General features: G+C 46.5%; 1 protein-coding gene across 10 annotated transcripts in view; it reads left to right on the forward strand.

The window, feature by feature from the left end:
- The window catches only part of Tpd52 (tumor protein D52), an 80,273-nt gene that overhangs the window by 44,208 nt on the left and 20,515 nt on the right, over nucleotides 1-15,550 (forward strand). For 6 of the 10 annotated variants that reach the window (XM_034516127.2, XM_034516128.2, XM_034516129.2 and 3 more), the window contains exon 2: nucleotides 14,533-14,648. In XM_034516127.2, the coding sequence (XP_034372018.1) occupies nucleotides 14,533-14,648 (116 nt within the window). Of the gene's footprint in view, nucleotides 1-1,337; nucleotides 1,790-2,980; nucleotides 3,003-14,532; nucleotides 14,649-15,550 lie in introns of those variants that run through there. The other 4 variants (XM_034516124.2, XM_034516125.2, XM_034516126.2 and 1 more) reach the window with 4 other exon arrangements.

Below are 15,550 nucleotides of genomic sequence, written 5' to 3' on the forward strand. Positions count from 1 at the left end.
AGGTCAGACTTTCAGTTACTTAGATTCTTAGCCCTCACATTTGAAAATGAGGCTGTTTTTATTCTCCACTGATTCTAAGCCCTGTATTCAGGTAGGGACAGCAGAAACTGGGGTGGGGGTGGGGGCTGTAGCCCTGAGGTCTGACTGGCAGATGGGCTTCACACGTGTGTGCCATGGATGGGGAAGAGATGGGAGGAAAAGAGAATGAGTTATAAGTTGAGATGACTGTGGACCGTCTTTGAGATGTACAGTAGGCATACACTGAAATTTTTGCTCATCATTAAAACGTTTTGCTTTTGGGGGCTGGAGAGATGGCCCAGGGATTAAGATTGCTTACTGCTGTTGCAGAGGACCCAGGTTCAGTTCCCCGACTTCAAAAGTGGTTCATAACTGCCTGTTACTTCAGTTCTGGGGGATCCCATCAACCTGTCCTGACTCCTGCTGGCATGCACTCAAGCCCACACAAACAATACAATAAAAAGTTCAGGTCTTACATTTCAGAGATTATAAATATATTCCAGAGACTATGTATTGAGATTTGAAAAGGTAGGACACAATTATAAGTGTTAATTCAGTTAGTTATTTTGTGGTTTTGAGATGGGATCTCTCACTGAAGTCCAGGCTAGCTTCATGGCAATCCCCGTCTCAGGTTTCTGAGTATTGTGATTACAGCATGACCCACCATGCCTGGCTTGACATGTTTCCTCCTTTTAACTTAGTTCCACCAAGGGCCTGCAAGTGCTGTTGGGTCCCAGCAAATGCCACAGAGAGCATGGGAAGGTTCTACCCAGAGGCCTGTGATGGAGGAAGTGAACTTGGTGATTGAGAAGTTTTACAAGCAAGTTCATTGTGGCTCCCTTCCTGCCCGGTGGGTGTGCCAAAGGAAACAAGTTCTTCGTGGAACCCTCAGGGCCTGGGTGACATTGCTTAAACAAAGGTGCTGGAGCTCCAGGAGGGCCTGAGAGGGGGAAGGGGGAGCTAGCTGCACATTCCCACTGCTGCTTGTATGAAAACATCATTCTTCCAAAGAGTCAGATTAAAAGGTTTTGACAGTTACTCAGATTCTGCTTTAGGCAACAAAATTGATGATGGGTCTAGCTTTCTTTTTGTGTCATGTTATGCTGAGAAGGCCGGTTGCTAACACAGATGCCAAGCTCTCAGAATTTTGTAGTAATATAGGGTGCAAGGAAAGTATCACCCAGATGGCATTTGTGGGGAGATTACTGACAGATAATCCTCCCTTGTCCTAGAAGATTAAGTCTGCCCTGTCAGGATGTGGTCAGCTGATCGGTCTAAAAAAATGTATTTTAAACAATCTTCCTGCCAGTATCTAGTGTTTGTACGTCTGAACAGGGCTGCCGCGTGGGGGCCCTCCTTTGTGTACCGAGGAAAGGCCACTCCCTCCGCCCAGGTTGTTCTTTGTCCACTGAAATTAGCAACAGGTGGTGACTAGGGCCCTCCTAGGGCATTGGGAGGAGAGTCGCTTGCTGGGAGCTGAAGTCACACGGAGCTGGGCGAGCTGGGCGGAGGAACTTTAGGCACCTTTCCTTTCCTCACCTGGCTGCACAGGCCACTAGGACCTCGGCCCAGGGATCCAGGCCTGAGGATTAATTCCAGGCTGCGTCGGGGCCATGCTGGCTGCCTTCATCTGGGATGGATTGTAGAGACATGGAGTTGTGTGAGGATTACCAGTCCCCGTTTGATTTTGATTCCGGAGTGAACAAGAACTACCTCTACCTCTCTCCAAGCGGGAACGCCTCGCCGCCTGGTTCACCGACACAGACCGTTGGTAACTATTGGTTGTTGTGTAGTTAGTTCCGTTTACTCTGACCAAACCCAGATGTAACTCGGGGTTCATGTGGCTTTCGGGTTAGAGTGCTAAGGTGCGGCTGTGTTCTGAATAACTGGTTCAACATGGAGACCTGTTTTTAGTTGTTAACTATTTAGAGTGGGACATTGGATTTTAAAGTTGGCACGGTTTCTGTGCTCCTTACATATCTGCCGATATATGCAGTGATTGGTGGTAAATGACACTGGAGGGGTCTTGGGGTCAAATAGCACGTACAATTTTAAAATCCGCCTAGGTTATGTCTTGGTAAAGGATGCTTAGGCATCCAAAAACATTCACCGGATTCAAGGGCCTGGTGAGTGTGATATAATAATATCATAATTATTAAGGTGATAACCGGCCTGGATTTTCCTTTGGAAGACCAAGAGCTATTTAGACAAATACCTACACCACAGAGTTTGCAGAAAGGAAAAATGAACAGTCACCACACCTTTGGAAGCAGTTGTTTCTTCCTGTGTGTGTCATGGATCTGTTCACAAGGAGGGAGTCTGGCTATGACAGTCTGAGTTAATCAGTGCAGGACATCCCTGCATAGGGTCCAGCAGAAGTAGGGACTGCCTCACTGCCAGCTTGCAGGAAGGATCCTATTGCCTGCCAAGGAGAGGAGATAGCTCAGTGATCTCTGTAATGAGTCAAGGAAGCAAGTTGACTTTCCCAGAAGAAGTTAATTATTTATGGTTGGTTATGTTTTGTTCTTTTTAAGCAGTAGAGCTTGGGAAACCTAGAAGGCAGGAAGGGACAGACTGTGGCACCTCTGATCTGAGCTGCCAGGGATTTGGATATTTGCAGGGCACAAGTGTGAACTAACACAGCATGCTTCATCTTGGCTACAGTAGCCACCTTTGAGGTATAGTTTGGGTTTGCAGAAACCCACAAATGTTGACAGTTATAGGCTAACACTAGCCTCTGGAAGCTAGCAGCTGTTGGTAATGTCTGCCTGGAGGTGGGGCATGGGGAAAAGCTTTTTTTTTCTTCTTATTTTCTCACTTCCCTTGACTGTGACCCATGTGTGACCACAGAGCTTCCCCGTTACCCAGCACTTAGAAGGAGAGATACCCTATTTCTAACTTTTGGACTCTTGTGGATCAGATCAGGGCCCACCGTGGGGAAGGTGGAGCTGTCAATAAAACTTTGAGAGTGGCCAGCATGGCAGGTGAGCAGCTTGGGAAAGATGCCCTGCATCCTTTACTTCTTTCTGGCTGCTCTATACCTCCACCTGTTTTCCTCATGATGCGTGCGGCCACTTTTCAGTGTTCTCTGTCAGAACAGCAGCAGGTATGGGTGAGTGTGCTTTTGGGTAGTGGGATTAATGAAGTCTGTAATTGAAAAGAGGGAGGTGGTGAGATGGCTCAGCGGTTAAGAGCACTGACTGCTCTTCCGGAGGTCATGAGTTCAAATCCCAGCAACCACATGGTGGCTCATAACCATCTGTAATGCGATCTGAAGCCCTCTTATGGGTGTCTGAAGACAGCTATAGTGTATTTACATACAACAAAAACAAAACAAACAAACAAAAAACCCTTTGGGCCGGAGGGAGAAGGGAAGGGGGAAATAAAAAGAAAAGAGGGAGGGACTTGGAACTGCTTAAGTAGCTAACTTAAGTAGTTAGTTTGGATTTTAGCCAGTGTATGTATCTCTCTCTCCCTCTCTCTGCCCATGCCCCTGCCTCTGGTTATTCAAGACAGCATTTCTCTGTGTAGTCTTGGCTGTCCTGGAACTCACCTTGTAGACCATGCTGGCCTCGAACTCACAGATCCGACTGTCTCTGTGTCCCTAGTGCTGGGATTAAAGAAATGCATCACTACCTGGCCAGTGTGTACTTTCTGAATAAGCAGGCAGCTTGTGCAGGCCGAGAGGACTGATGCAAGAACTCACAAAGGCCGGGAACACTATCTAAGCAAGAAGCATCTTTTGAAATGTATTGGGCAGGGGTGGAGGTGATGAGGCTCAGTTAGTAGTCAGATGTTCTGAAGCAGTTTGAGCGGTGGGTTGTAGGATGCGTGGGGGAATGGGGTGGGGGATAACGGGGGCAGGAGGGGAGGGAGGGGGGGCTGAAAGGGAAAGAGGGTTTCATCTGGGATGAAAGCGCCTTGCCGTGTGCCTGTCTACCCTTTGGCACTTCTCTAGTCCATTTTTTTCTGTTGTGCTCAGCGGTGCTCCTGCTAAGTGGCTCTTACAGTCTAGTTGAAAGCATGGATGTGTGATACATGTTGGCCTCTGGAATACAAGCCTATGAAACTCACGCACCTTGGCATTTGAGGTAGGAGAATCATGAAGCCCAGCACTTTGGATGCTGAGTCAGGAAGACTAGTTTTGAGGCCAGCTTTGTCTACAATAGTTAGACTTTGTCACAGGTTGTTGTCGTCATCGTTGTAGTCATCATCGTTGTTGTCATCACCACCACCACCACCGCCACCACAACAACAATAATAATAAACACAAAAAAAGCAAATGTTTTTTGAACAGATGACTGAATGGAATTGTCACAGGAGGACACAGCCTGGTTGTTTTTTACAGATGTGAGAGCATTGATGTGGGAAAGGTATTTAACATGCCTATATCTGGTTAGCCTAGCCGGTACTAACCCTCATCTTTCACCTCCCAAACCAGTGGCTTGCTTTATACTGGGCTGGACATCTATACAGGGCCTAGAACATGGTACCTGTTTCTCTGTCACAAAAGCTGGTGACAGCCCTTACAGAACATCCAAGCGTATCTTTTCTGGTCAGGGATTTTACTGTTGCTTTAGTTGTTTGTTTGCTTTGTTTTTATGTGCCACTGGGACTTGAATACTGTATTCCATTCTTTTCAGGTGCCTGTCAACACCATCTGTGTTAAGTTGGCCACTGTCAGCTTCCTTTTCATTCTAGAAGCACTTGTGAGGTTACTCTCCTGGCTACTGTTTATGTGGAGTCTCTTCCTCTTACGACTTTTCCAGAAAGACTCAGGAAGATACAGGCCCATTACACCCTTGGTTCTGCTAGTGACTTGGGAAATGAGCGGAGCAAAATAATCTGACAGCCGGGCTGGGGTTGTAGCTTTGTGATGGAATCTTGCCTAGCAGGCATAAGGGCATAGGTTCAATCCCCAGGACCAGCAGGAAAACAAAGATAATCTTATACTTAATGCTGTCAAATTTGAAATTTTCACTCTGAAAAGAGTGAAAAGTCAAACTGCAGTTTCTCAACACAGGGTTTATTTCTAATTCTGCTTTACTCTTGGCTATCTCGTGAGTCAACCCTTTTGTTTTAGGGAAGTGATGAGTGTTACAGGGTTTTGTTTGTTTTTGACTGCAGAGATCTAAAGAACATTACCTGTTATTTACAAATGAGAGTAGGCTTGAAGGGAACTCTATCTCTGTCAAGGAAATTTAATGATCAGCGGAGACTTCTCTCCAGGCACCCCCGAGTTTCTCCATGGCCAACCGGTATGTCTTCAGTGGATGGGCTCAGCTATCAGTATTGTATGTGGTGTTTGGACGGGGGAAGGGGAGGAAGAAGAGGTGCTCTGAAGTAACTGGAGACTTTTAAAGATGACCCTCCCACCTTGAAAGATGAAAGATTAAATGAGGTCTGTTTCTAGGAAGAGGGCAATGAAGTGTTTGGAACCGTGAATGTGTTTTACTGAGGTGTGTGTGTGTGTGTGTGTGTCTGTTTGTCTTCATCTCCCCTAGTGAAGCACTGAGGGCTGCTATGGCATCCACCCCCACCCCCATCTTCTCCTTGTTACCACATCCCTCTCTGTCTCCTTTCTTCCTCAATGACCCTAACATCACTCAGTTTTGCTCTTGTACTTCCTGGATCTTCTGCCAGATGAACGGGTCTTTCTTTAGCTTTCTTTGTTCCTGGCCACCTTGACCACAATTACCCAGTTCATTTTGCCCCAAGGTTTTATTCTTCCCAGTATGAGCTAATCATGGGGAAATGGCAGCCTCTGGGGACCCGGCAGTGCACAGCCCTTGCTTCTGTTCCTGCCTCACCACCTCGCCTCAGAGGGCAAGTGTGTCTCTGTTCAGATCTTAAGGTGCCTTAGGTTCCTGATCTTCAGCCTGGGGCAGTTTTGTCCCCTACAAGCATTGGTTTGGTTGTGAGGCTGCTACTGACCTCTAGTGTCCGGAGGCTGGCATGCAGCGGAGCGCCTCACCTACAAAATTGTTTGGGAACTGCTGTTGTCGCCTTCTTTCTGTAATATCATTTGTCCCTCATCAGTTACTAGCTATTTAAGTCGGAGACTGAGCCCTGAAGCCCGGACACGCTCGGCTTCACCATCTCTTCTCATCATGGCAAGCAATGGTGACACGCAGAAAAAGACAGTTCATCCAGTGTTGCCACACCGGGAACCCATGTGGCCTGGTGACTCCCCCAGCGTCAGGGTTTTGACATGAGTTTTACGTTTAAACTGCAGATGAGAGATATACATAGCTAAGCATTCCTGGTCAGGGTATGGCCTTGGCTGCCACTTCTCAGCCCCTGAGAAATCACTGTTTCCATTCCGTCCTTGCAAGCTGTTACTGTAAAATCTTTCTGGGAGGCAAATTCTCCTATGCCAGGAACCAGGGTTTCAGCCTTTCCCCACCATGAGAATCCCGCAGCAAATCCAATTACTCGGGGTGCGTTGTTTCAGGAGCCAGTGGGAGGGGCAGAAGCGTTTCTCTGTAGAATACCTTTGAGGTTGCCAGTATAGTTACATGCCTGTTACCCACCTGCATGATCTCAGTGTATTTATGCACACACTCTTGGAAATAGCAGCCAGCTGTACCCATCCTTTTCACGCCAAGAAACCCCAGTTTTCCAGTAGAGCTCACAGTGAGTTGGGGCTGTGACATTTAGTATCTATTTCAAGTAAGAAAACCTTTGCAGGTAAAAGCAAATAAAAAGAATAAAAAGCACCATACAGAAGAAAAGGCTCAAGAGAGAAAGTGGGCAGTAGGACCAGACTTGTTTTTTCCATTCCTGTGTACATTTCTGTCATTCATTTATTCAGGGCGTGTCTCAGAGACTGCTGGCCCAAAGGCACAGGTGTCTTCAGACAATACCTTCTTCTGTACCTCACGGCTTTTGCTGTTCAAAGTCCGTCTCTCCTCCAGTGTTCTTATCTGGGTATTGCACAGGGATATGTTTAAGTGAGATGATTCTAAATCTTTTCATTGTTTTAGACAGGGTCTCACTATGTATTTTTGGCTGGCCTAGAACTCACTATGTAGACCAAGTTGGCCTTCAACTCACAGAGATCCACTTGCCTCTGCCTCCCAAGTGCTGGGATTAAACAAATGCACCTCCACCATACATGGCTGGTGTTTGTTTGTTTGTCTGTTTGTTTGTTTTTTAAGACAGGACTTTCTGTGTATCCATGGCTGCCCTGGAGCTTGCTGTGCAGACCAGGCTTACCTTGGAGTTCTGGCTTTCCCTCTGCTTCTGCCTCCCAGCTGCGTGGATTGTGGATTGAAGAAGTGCATTACCATGCCTGACTTTAAAATTCTTTTGCAGATCTAGAAGTATCTGAAGATGACTGCCGTGTTAGTGATAGTTGCTCTGGGGAATCCTGAAGAGAAACAGTTGGAATGAATAAGGGGCAGAAGTAAAGGCAGAGAGCCAGCCATTCATGTTGGGGTCCAGGTTGGGGCACCCGGCTGTATCCATCCTTTCCATGCTGAGAAACCCCAGCATGCTGCCCCACTTGTCCCTGACTCGATTGAAGAAACTGAAAGACTTTACAGTCAGGCTTGTGGTGCAAGCTTGTAGTCACCGATGCCAGTGTGGGCCTCTATCACGTGAGACACCATAAGATTTATGTTCTTGGCTGAAATGAATGGGGTGTGTAGTGGATGAGTTGTCATTTATGGGAAAAGAGAGAGAAACCTACTTTAAAGCTTTAGCTAATATGGGTGTTTAAGTAAAATACTAAGATTCGTTCTGTTGTAGGCAGCATGAGTTCTGAGATGAAATGATAAGGAAGTGATACCCGGGCTTTATAGTCTGGAAGTGGTGCTGAGTTCAGACTGAGCTCTCCTTTTTCATCCCGTTGCCTGTCTGCCCATCCATCCTCTCGTCATCTTCATGCTCAGATTTCTGCCGTGGCAGAACCAACCAACCCCATCCTCCTCACAGGTTCACTGACGGCAATCCTGATATACTTCAGGTCATAATACTTTTAAAAATTATTTTCATAGGGGTGTAAAATATTGCCACCTAACTGAAAAATCAGTGCTTTCCCTTTCTTCTCTTAAATCTTTAAACTTTATGCTTATTGAAGATGTATTGGTGGCTGTAATACTCTTGGACATAATTTTAAAGAAAATTGAGGTTTTTCTAAAACCGCACTCCCAGGTGCTGTCTGACTTGTGTACTGCTCATTCAGGAGCCCTGAGTATTCTCCCACACAGTGTCTCTGTTTCACCTTGTTTAAGTGAGGCCTCTGCAAGATGATCTGGGATTGTCTATGCTGCTGGTTCCAGATTTCAAATTGTGTTTGCAGGGGGCACACTGCTGCTTCTCAGTGATGACCCAGCCTTGTAGTTGGACTACAAGATGAAGCACATAGAACTGTGCAGTGGTGCCCTGTGGTCAGTCACCTCCATCCTCCATGCTGAGATGGTCCAGCTGTCAAGCCATGCCTCTGGCTGGCTATTGGGCAGTGGGTAGCTTCCAGGTTCTCCCCTGCCTGTGCTACTGACTACCCTGCTGCTGGAGGGACTTTGTAGATGAGCCATATACCCTGACCGTGCCTCCATGCTAGCCACACCAGGGACCCCCTGGTTGGTGCTGAAGCTGGAAGGATGAGCTGCTTCACTAGACAATTAAGGAAGTAGATCAACTATCGGTAACCCACGGGGGGCAGTGATGCCCAGTGTCCAGTCACCTGGATTCAGTCCTGCTAATGCTGACTTCCAGTCAGAGACACTAAAAGCTTCCATGGAGAAAGAGTTAGTCCTGGCTCTCTGCCCGGCCCTGAAGATGATATTCCCCTAAGACAAACTGTGTGGAGCGTGTACCTGTGTAGAATCAGAAAGACCCTCAAGTTTTAGTCTGGTCCGACTGTAGGTAAACTACGCAAGCTTGGAGGGCCTCAGTTTCCTAGGAGAAATCACTGTTCTCATTAGATGTTAATTTAATTTTGCTTGTTTGCTTCTATGGAACACGTTCTTAATAAAAATGATTCTAGTGAAAGCATGCTTGGGCAGGAAGATGAGATATCTCATGGGGCAGGGGGCATATGTAGGTATGGAGGGGGTCAGGTAGTAAGGATGGGGGTTCTACTTAAACTGACTTAGTAGGTTTGTTTGCTCAAACTGGATTTTACAAAGAAGTATGAAGATGGCCTGGGAGAAGGTTTAGGGGCCTGACTAACGTTTGTTCAAGCAGAGAATCTCTTGTCAATTTCCCCTCATGGTGACTGGTGAGAAAAACTTGAAGAGACATTAGTCATATTGTCATTTAAAATAGTTTTCCGTTGGATTTTGGGAGAGCATTAAAATCAAAGAACAATGTTTGTTGTATTGTCTGTGATAGTCTCATTTCTTACCTTTTGTGATTTACATGAGAAAGCGATATGCTTTCTTCCCTAAGCTAGGTCCTCCCTCATACTAAGTACAGTTACGATCATACAGAAGACAAGCTAGTACCTAGGAATCTATTTAAGGCAAAACGTATGTTCAGGACTGGAGAAAAGAGTTGGCACGGAGATGAGACTGCTGTTGACCTCATCCCTGGGTTTTCATTTTGTAGTGTTACTATGTCTACCAGATGCAAGGGGGCCAGGTCTCAGCTTTGTTTTTAAATCAGTGACTTGGAGTGCCTCCTTTTAAATTAGGCTGTCTGGGTTTTACAACCCCAACTGGGTATCTCCTGTGCTGGTGTGTGACTCGGGTTTGCACAGCTGCTGCAAGCCTTTCCTCGTCTTTAAGTGGTGATAGAAATCCTTGGGCTGTCACCGAAGTGCAGGGGGTAAAAGCAGTGGGTAAAAGACTTTTGGACCTCTTAGCTCAGGTTCTGATGAAGCTCCTGGTGGACCAGCTGCAGTTAGTAGTTTCTTTAAGAGATAAGAGATGACTACATAGTTCGATTGTGATTTGAACATTTACTTGTGTCTTTGTTTTTTTTTTTTTTTTTTTTTTTTTTTTTGTCCCAGGTGAGGCTCTTAACAACCTGCTCCTTTAAAGTTTAATGCCAGTGATTTGCTGCCCCCTGCAGGTTAATGGGAGAAAAGCAGACTGAGTCCTTGTTGGCTGACTTTGCTGGGTCTGGTCATCTTGGTGGCCCTGAGCCAAGTATGGCATTGTCTTTCTAGATGGCTTAATGAACTATTTCAATATTCCTTGTCTAAAATTTTGAGACTACATGTATTTCAGATTATACATTTTTGTCATTGTTCTGGTTAGGGGATATTTGTGTGGACTTGACTGATTGGAAATGCCTGATTCAAAAATCCAGAACCTAAAATCCTGAGAAATGATACTGTTTCTCAGATTAAGTATTCCCACCCCTTGCCAGCACCCTCTTAGATTAGTTTTGGAGTTGAAGATTCCCATGCATTAGCAATTTGATCCTGTGTTGATCTCCTTGCCTATTCAGACTTGCACAGTTATGATTGTTTAAAAGCATGGACGAGCTCTTGCTACAAAAGGCAAAGTTTCCTGCTTGAGTTCTATTGCTCCTCTTTGGTTTGAGTCCTGTTGTTATTAACGACCCGGTCCTGAGCCACTCATTAAGATCAAGCCACGTGAGTTGTAGCCCTGGGTCGAGCTGGCTGGTGGTGGTTTACATGCTTGGTGTTTTGCACCCACAGTCCCTTGCTCCCTTTGTCGGACAGTCTGACATGGAGGATGAGCACGGGGGCACACACAGGTTCTGCTCCGGACAATGTATGATACAGTAGCACCCTGCTCCATGGCCATCTGGCCGGTTTTGGAATTTGGGTGCCAGGGCAAAAGGCAGGAGTTGCCCCCATGGCTGGATGCTGACCTAAGGTCTGGACTGAGTTTCTAAAACAAGGAAGTGCTGAAAGATTTAAAACTAGAGATCAGATTTCTACCGTGGAGAGAGTACTTGTGCAATCCTGGTGGGGACTCTAAGACATCTTAGAGAGGCCTCATCTTAGATACTGTCCTATTGCTGTGAAGAGACATTATGACTAAGGCGACTCTTGAAAGGAAACATTTAATTGGAGGCTTGCTTACAGGTTCAAAGTCTTTGTCATCATATCCAGAAGCAGACAGGCAGGATGCTAGATCAGTAGCTAAGACCCTCATCTTCATCTGTGGGCAGCATGCAGCGGGCAGTGGGCAGGCAGCACAGATACTGAGTCTTGTAGGGGCTTTTGAAACCTGAAAGCTCACCCCCAGTGACACACCTCCTCTAGGCCACACTAACTCATCTTTCCCAAATAGTTCCACAGACAGGGAGGCAAGCATTCAAACATATGAGCCTACAGGGGCCATTCTCATTCCAGCCGCCACCCTCCGCTCCCTGCCCCATGGGCTTGTGCCACAGCATAATGGGATGCATTCAGTCCAACTTCAAAAGTCCCCAGAGTCTTTCACAGTCTCAACAGTATTTAAAAGTCCAAGAACAACTCTTTAACCCCTGTAAAATTAAAATCAAAAAGCAGATTACATACTTTGCGCATACAACAGGACTGAATATATATTACCATCCTGGGGGCGAGGGAGGGGCAGGGTGTGGCGAGGAGACACTGGACCAAAGCAAGACCAAAACCCAGCAGAGCAAAGCTTAATCCCACAATGCTGTCTGATTTTACAAGGTTGCTTAGATGACTCTTCTCTTCCAGCCTTGCTGACTGCAACATGTGTGTCTCTCTTAGGCTGGTTCCACAGGCTGTACCCTTTGGCAGGTATCCCATAGCCCTGGCCTCTCCAAGGCAAACCAGGCTTCACCTTCCAGCTCAATGGCCTTGCCAGGCCTCCGTGTGGGGACTCCCCTGCTTGGGCTCTTTGGTTTTCTTTAGTGTACCGAGGCTTCCCCACTGAGCTTTTCCCATCCCCTGATTCAGGTGTTGTCTCTGCTTCTGAAACCTCGGATTCTGCTTATTGGTGCAATGTGAGCAGGTTTATTTGTATTACTTTTGCTCCATTAATAATTCTTTCACATCTTGTGCGTGGGCCACTGTTTTGGTACTGTCATGTTAGTGATTATGATAATTATTAATTACCTTTAAAAGTTAGTACACAATAAAGCCCATGTCAAGTGCTCCTGGAATGGGTCCACAGCTACATGGCTCTCCTTGCTTTGTGTGTTTTTCTTACATGTATTGTGGTCCAGCAGTGTGTTCTCTTCCTGCCTACCCACATGCCCTTCGTGTGCTGTGTACCATCGTGCTGGTAGGGTCGCCACATTACTGGTTCAGCCCCATGAGTGTGATGGGGTGAAGGACTTACAGGCAGAGGAGGAAGCCTTCCCTGGTCCTCGATGCAGCAGAATCTGTGACCTGGGAATGCTGGGAGTGGGTGGATAGACAGCCTAGGGTGAGTCGATGGTGTAAAGTTTAAGAAGGCACCAGAAGTTCAGTAATCAAACCATAAGTCAATACAACACTTTGAAAAGACAAAATCAATGCAAACAAGATCTGTGATAACAGGGAGGTCAAAGAGGGAAGTTAGTGACTGAATCACCTGTGCAGAGCCACTCTGGTGCCTGAGCAAGGGCCGAGGTCAGCAGGGCGGATGCTTTCTGCTCTAAAGCCTGAGACATTACCCTGCATGTGGTGGTGGCACACACCTTTAATCCCAGGACTCCAAAGGCAGACGCAGGTAGGGTCTCTGAGTTCGAGGGCAGCCTGGTCTATGTAGTAAGTTCCAGAACAGCCAGAGCTATATCGTGAGACCAAGAAATGGATTCTTTGAATTCACCTTGATTTTTAAAAATTAGATTAAAATATGTATTTGTTTTCTCATTGCTGGTAAAATAAAATACCCAAGAAAAGCAGTGTGAGAAGAGAAGGGTATACTTCAGGGCAGTAGTTTAGAGTTAGCACTTTGGGCTTGGTGTCAGTAGGTGGCAAGTCCTAACTGCATCTGAGGCAGGCCAGGCTATGGACCCCCAAGTGCCCCCACTTCTGACACTTCCTTTGTTGAGGCTCTATCTTCTAAAAGCTCTATGACCTTTCAGAAACAGAGCCATATTGTGTATATCGTGCTTTGTAATTCACATAATCGCTAGGGTTATGCTCAATTTATGTCTGAGAGAAGGGCAGTGCTTTTTTTATTTTTTAATTTGGACAGAAAAGGTAAGATGTTGGGGATTGGTTCTAATGTTCTGGCCCCTAAAATCAGAAATCTGCATGTCCAAACACTGAAGGTCCTTGCCCCTAATTGGTTTTTGATCAGTCACTAAAGAGCCAACAGCCAATGGGTGGGCAGGTAGACTGAGGCGGGGCCTTAGAGGTCTAGGAACTGAGAGAGAGGAAGGAGAGAGAGAATCACCATGACTGGGGGTGGGGAAGGATGGGACACAGGAGCTGCAGGAGAGAGAGCCAACCAGCCCTGTGAGAATTCCCTTTTGGGCCTGGGGTAGCAGGGGAAGGTTTAGGAGTGCCCTCCCTTTGAGCTAATCATGGCAGGTTTAAAATTAAGTGGCACGCACCAAAGGTTCAAACGTAAGAGCAATAAACCCCATGTGGGTTATTCAAACCTTAACAAACCTGATATTCAAACCTTAATAAAATAGAATTTTGAGGGGTTTGGTGGCTTTTTTAGATTTTCTACCTGATGTTTTAGCTGGGGCTTGGGCAGGGAAAGGGGGGAGCTGAAGACAGTTGCCACACTGGCCACTCTCTAGAAATGTGGTCTTCATAGCGGGCTCTTTTCAGGGAATGAGTACAGTGGGTTTGGAAGTCTCCATGTTGTTGTTGGTCATTCTCTACATAGAAACAGAGCTGTTCGTTCTTAAGACAGGGCCTTACTGTATACCCCAGGCGGGCTTAGAACTCACAGTCCTCCTGTCTCAGCTTCCTGGGCATTGAGATTGCAGGCATGTGTTGCGCTTCCTCATGGCATCCTGGCGAGGTGCAGTTTTAATAAAAGCTGTGAGTTTCCTTCCTTCGCTACCATGTGGGAAGAAGCAGCAGAACCCGTTTTCATTAGAGCATCTGATTTGCTCCCTGACTCCTTTATGCAGATTGTCTGCACTGAGAGCCTGTGAGCACACAGTCTTCTCTGTGGGCCGGTGTGCAGGGTTTAAAATCCTTCATCTACACTCTGCTGATTTATCTGTGCAGCGTTTTAAAGGTGGATGCTTTGTATTGTTGAGACATGATCTCCTGTCCCCCAGGCTGGGCTTGAACTTGATCTTAGCTGAAGATGGCCTTGACTGATGACTGTCCTGTCTCCACCTAAGTGCTGGGATTATAGGCATGTGTTGTACTCAGTATAAAGATGGCTTATGGTGGGACCCCATTCTTCTGCTCTGTTGTAATTATCCCGAGACTGAAGTATGAACGGAAGCCGGGGGAAGGGCAGTTTCTTAGGTCACTGGTTAGCATGCTGTGTTGGTGGCTGTCCGAGGTTTTTCTTTCATCTTTCCCTGAGATAGCTTGAACATACATACAGAAAGAAAGTGGATGGCTATAACCTCCGTGACTTTGTTCTGGTTGGGACAGTGGAGCAGCTATAGGGGGACTTAGTTTAACTTTCACACTTGACATGATTCTTCTTTCTCCTTAACCCTAAGGTCTGCTGAAGACAGAGCCAGTGGCTGAGGAAGGAGAGGATGCTGTTGCAATGCTCAGTGCCCCAGAGACACTGACGGAGGAGGAGCAAGAGGAGCTGAGGCGGGAACTTGCTAAGGTAAGGGGTACTGTTTGTGGACCTTGCGCTTTGCCTTGTGGGTTTGCAGAGCGCCTGGGAATAGCTATGGTAAAAGGCCCAAAAAGGCACTTTGAGCTCGCACAGCCCAGAGTCTCAAAAGAGCAGAGGAGACAAAGTGACCCCAGTTGGCTTTCTGTGACAGAATGTGCGGGTTGGGTGGGCATGTGAGTCAGGGGTGCAGTGGGAAGTAAGGAGAGCTGCACTGTCAGGCCCCTGGTGCAGGGGTGCGCCAGCCTCTCGTGATTTTGCTTGTGTTATGGACCTAGGCCTCTCTCCTGCCCCTGCCCTTCTTCTTTGCTTCAGGCTTCAGCCTGACTTCAGGACACATTTCAGCTCCCTCCTCTCCTAGCTTCCTTCTATACAATGAATGATCTGTCTCACAATGGGCAGTGAGTGTCACTCAGCACAGTCAGTGTCTTGCTGCTGTCATTCAGGTTCTGAGCACCGCTCTCCCATCCCAGGGAGCCCTGAACTTGCTGAGGAGCCACTTCCACTCCCCTCTCCGATGGCTTTTTTCTCTTATGGATTTATCTGTTGTCTGGATATTTCACATACAGTGCGTGGCCTCAGTATTTGGCTTCTTTCATCAGTGAATGTAGTACGTCTTCAGGGCTCATCCTGTTGGATCATCTGCCAGGAACCGGTTTCCTTTTTATGGCCACTAGTAGTCCATTGTATATGTCTACAACACCAAGTTTTAATTTTAATATGTCCACTGATGGCCATTTATCTTATTGACAGCTGTGGATACCGAACCAGCCACGTTTATGTACAAATGATCTTTTTGAATTCAGTTGTTTAACATATATGCTTAGAAGTAAATTTATTTTACTATATAGTTATTCTACATTGAATTTAACATTTTTTTTCACTTTTTTAAT

The sequence above is a fragment of the Arvicanthis niloticus genome, chromosome 13 (genome assembly GCF_011762505.2).
Source record: "Arvicanthis niloticus isolate mArvNil1 chromosome 13, mArvNil1.pat.X, whole genome shotgun sequence".
Classification (NCBI taxonomy): domain Eukaryota; kingdom Metazoa; phylum Chordata; class Mammalia; order Rodentia; family Muridae; genus Arvicanthis; species Arvicanthis niloticus.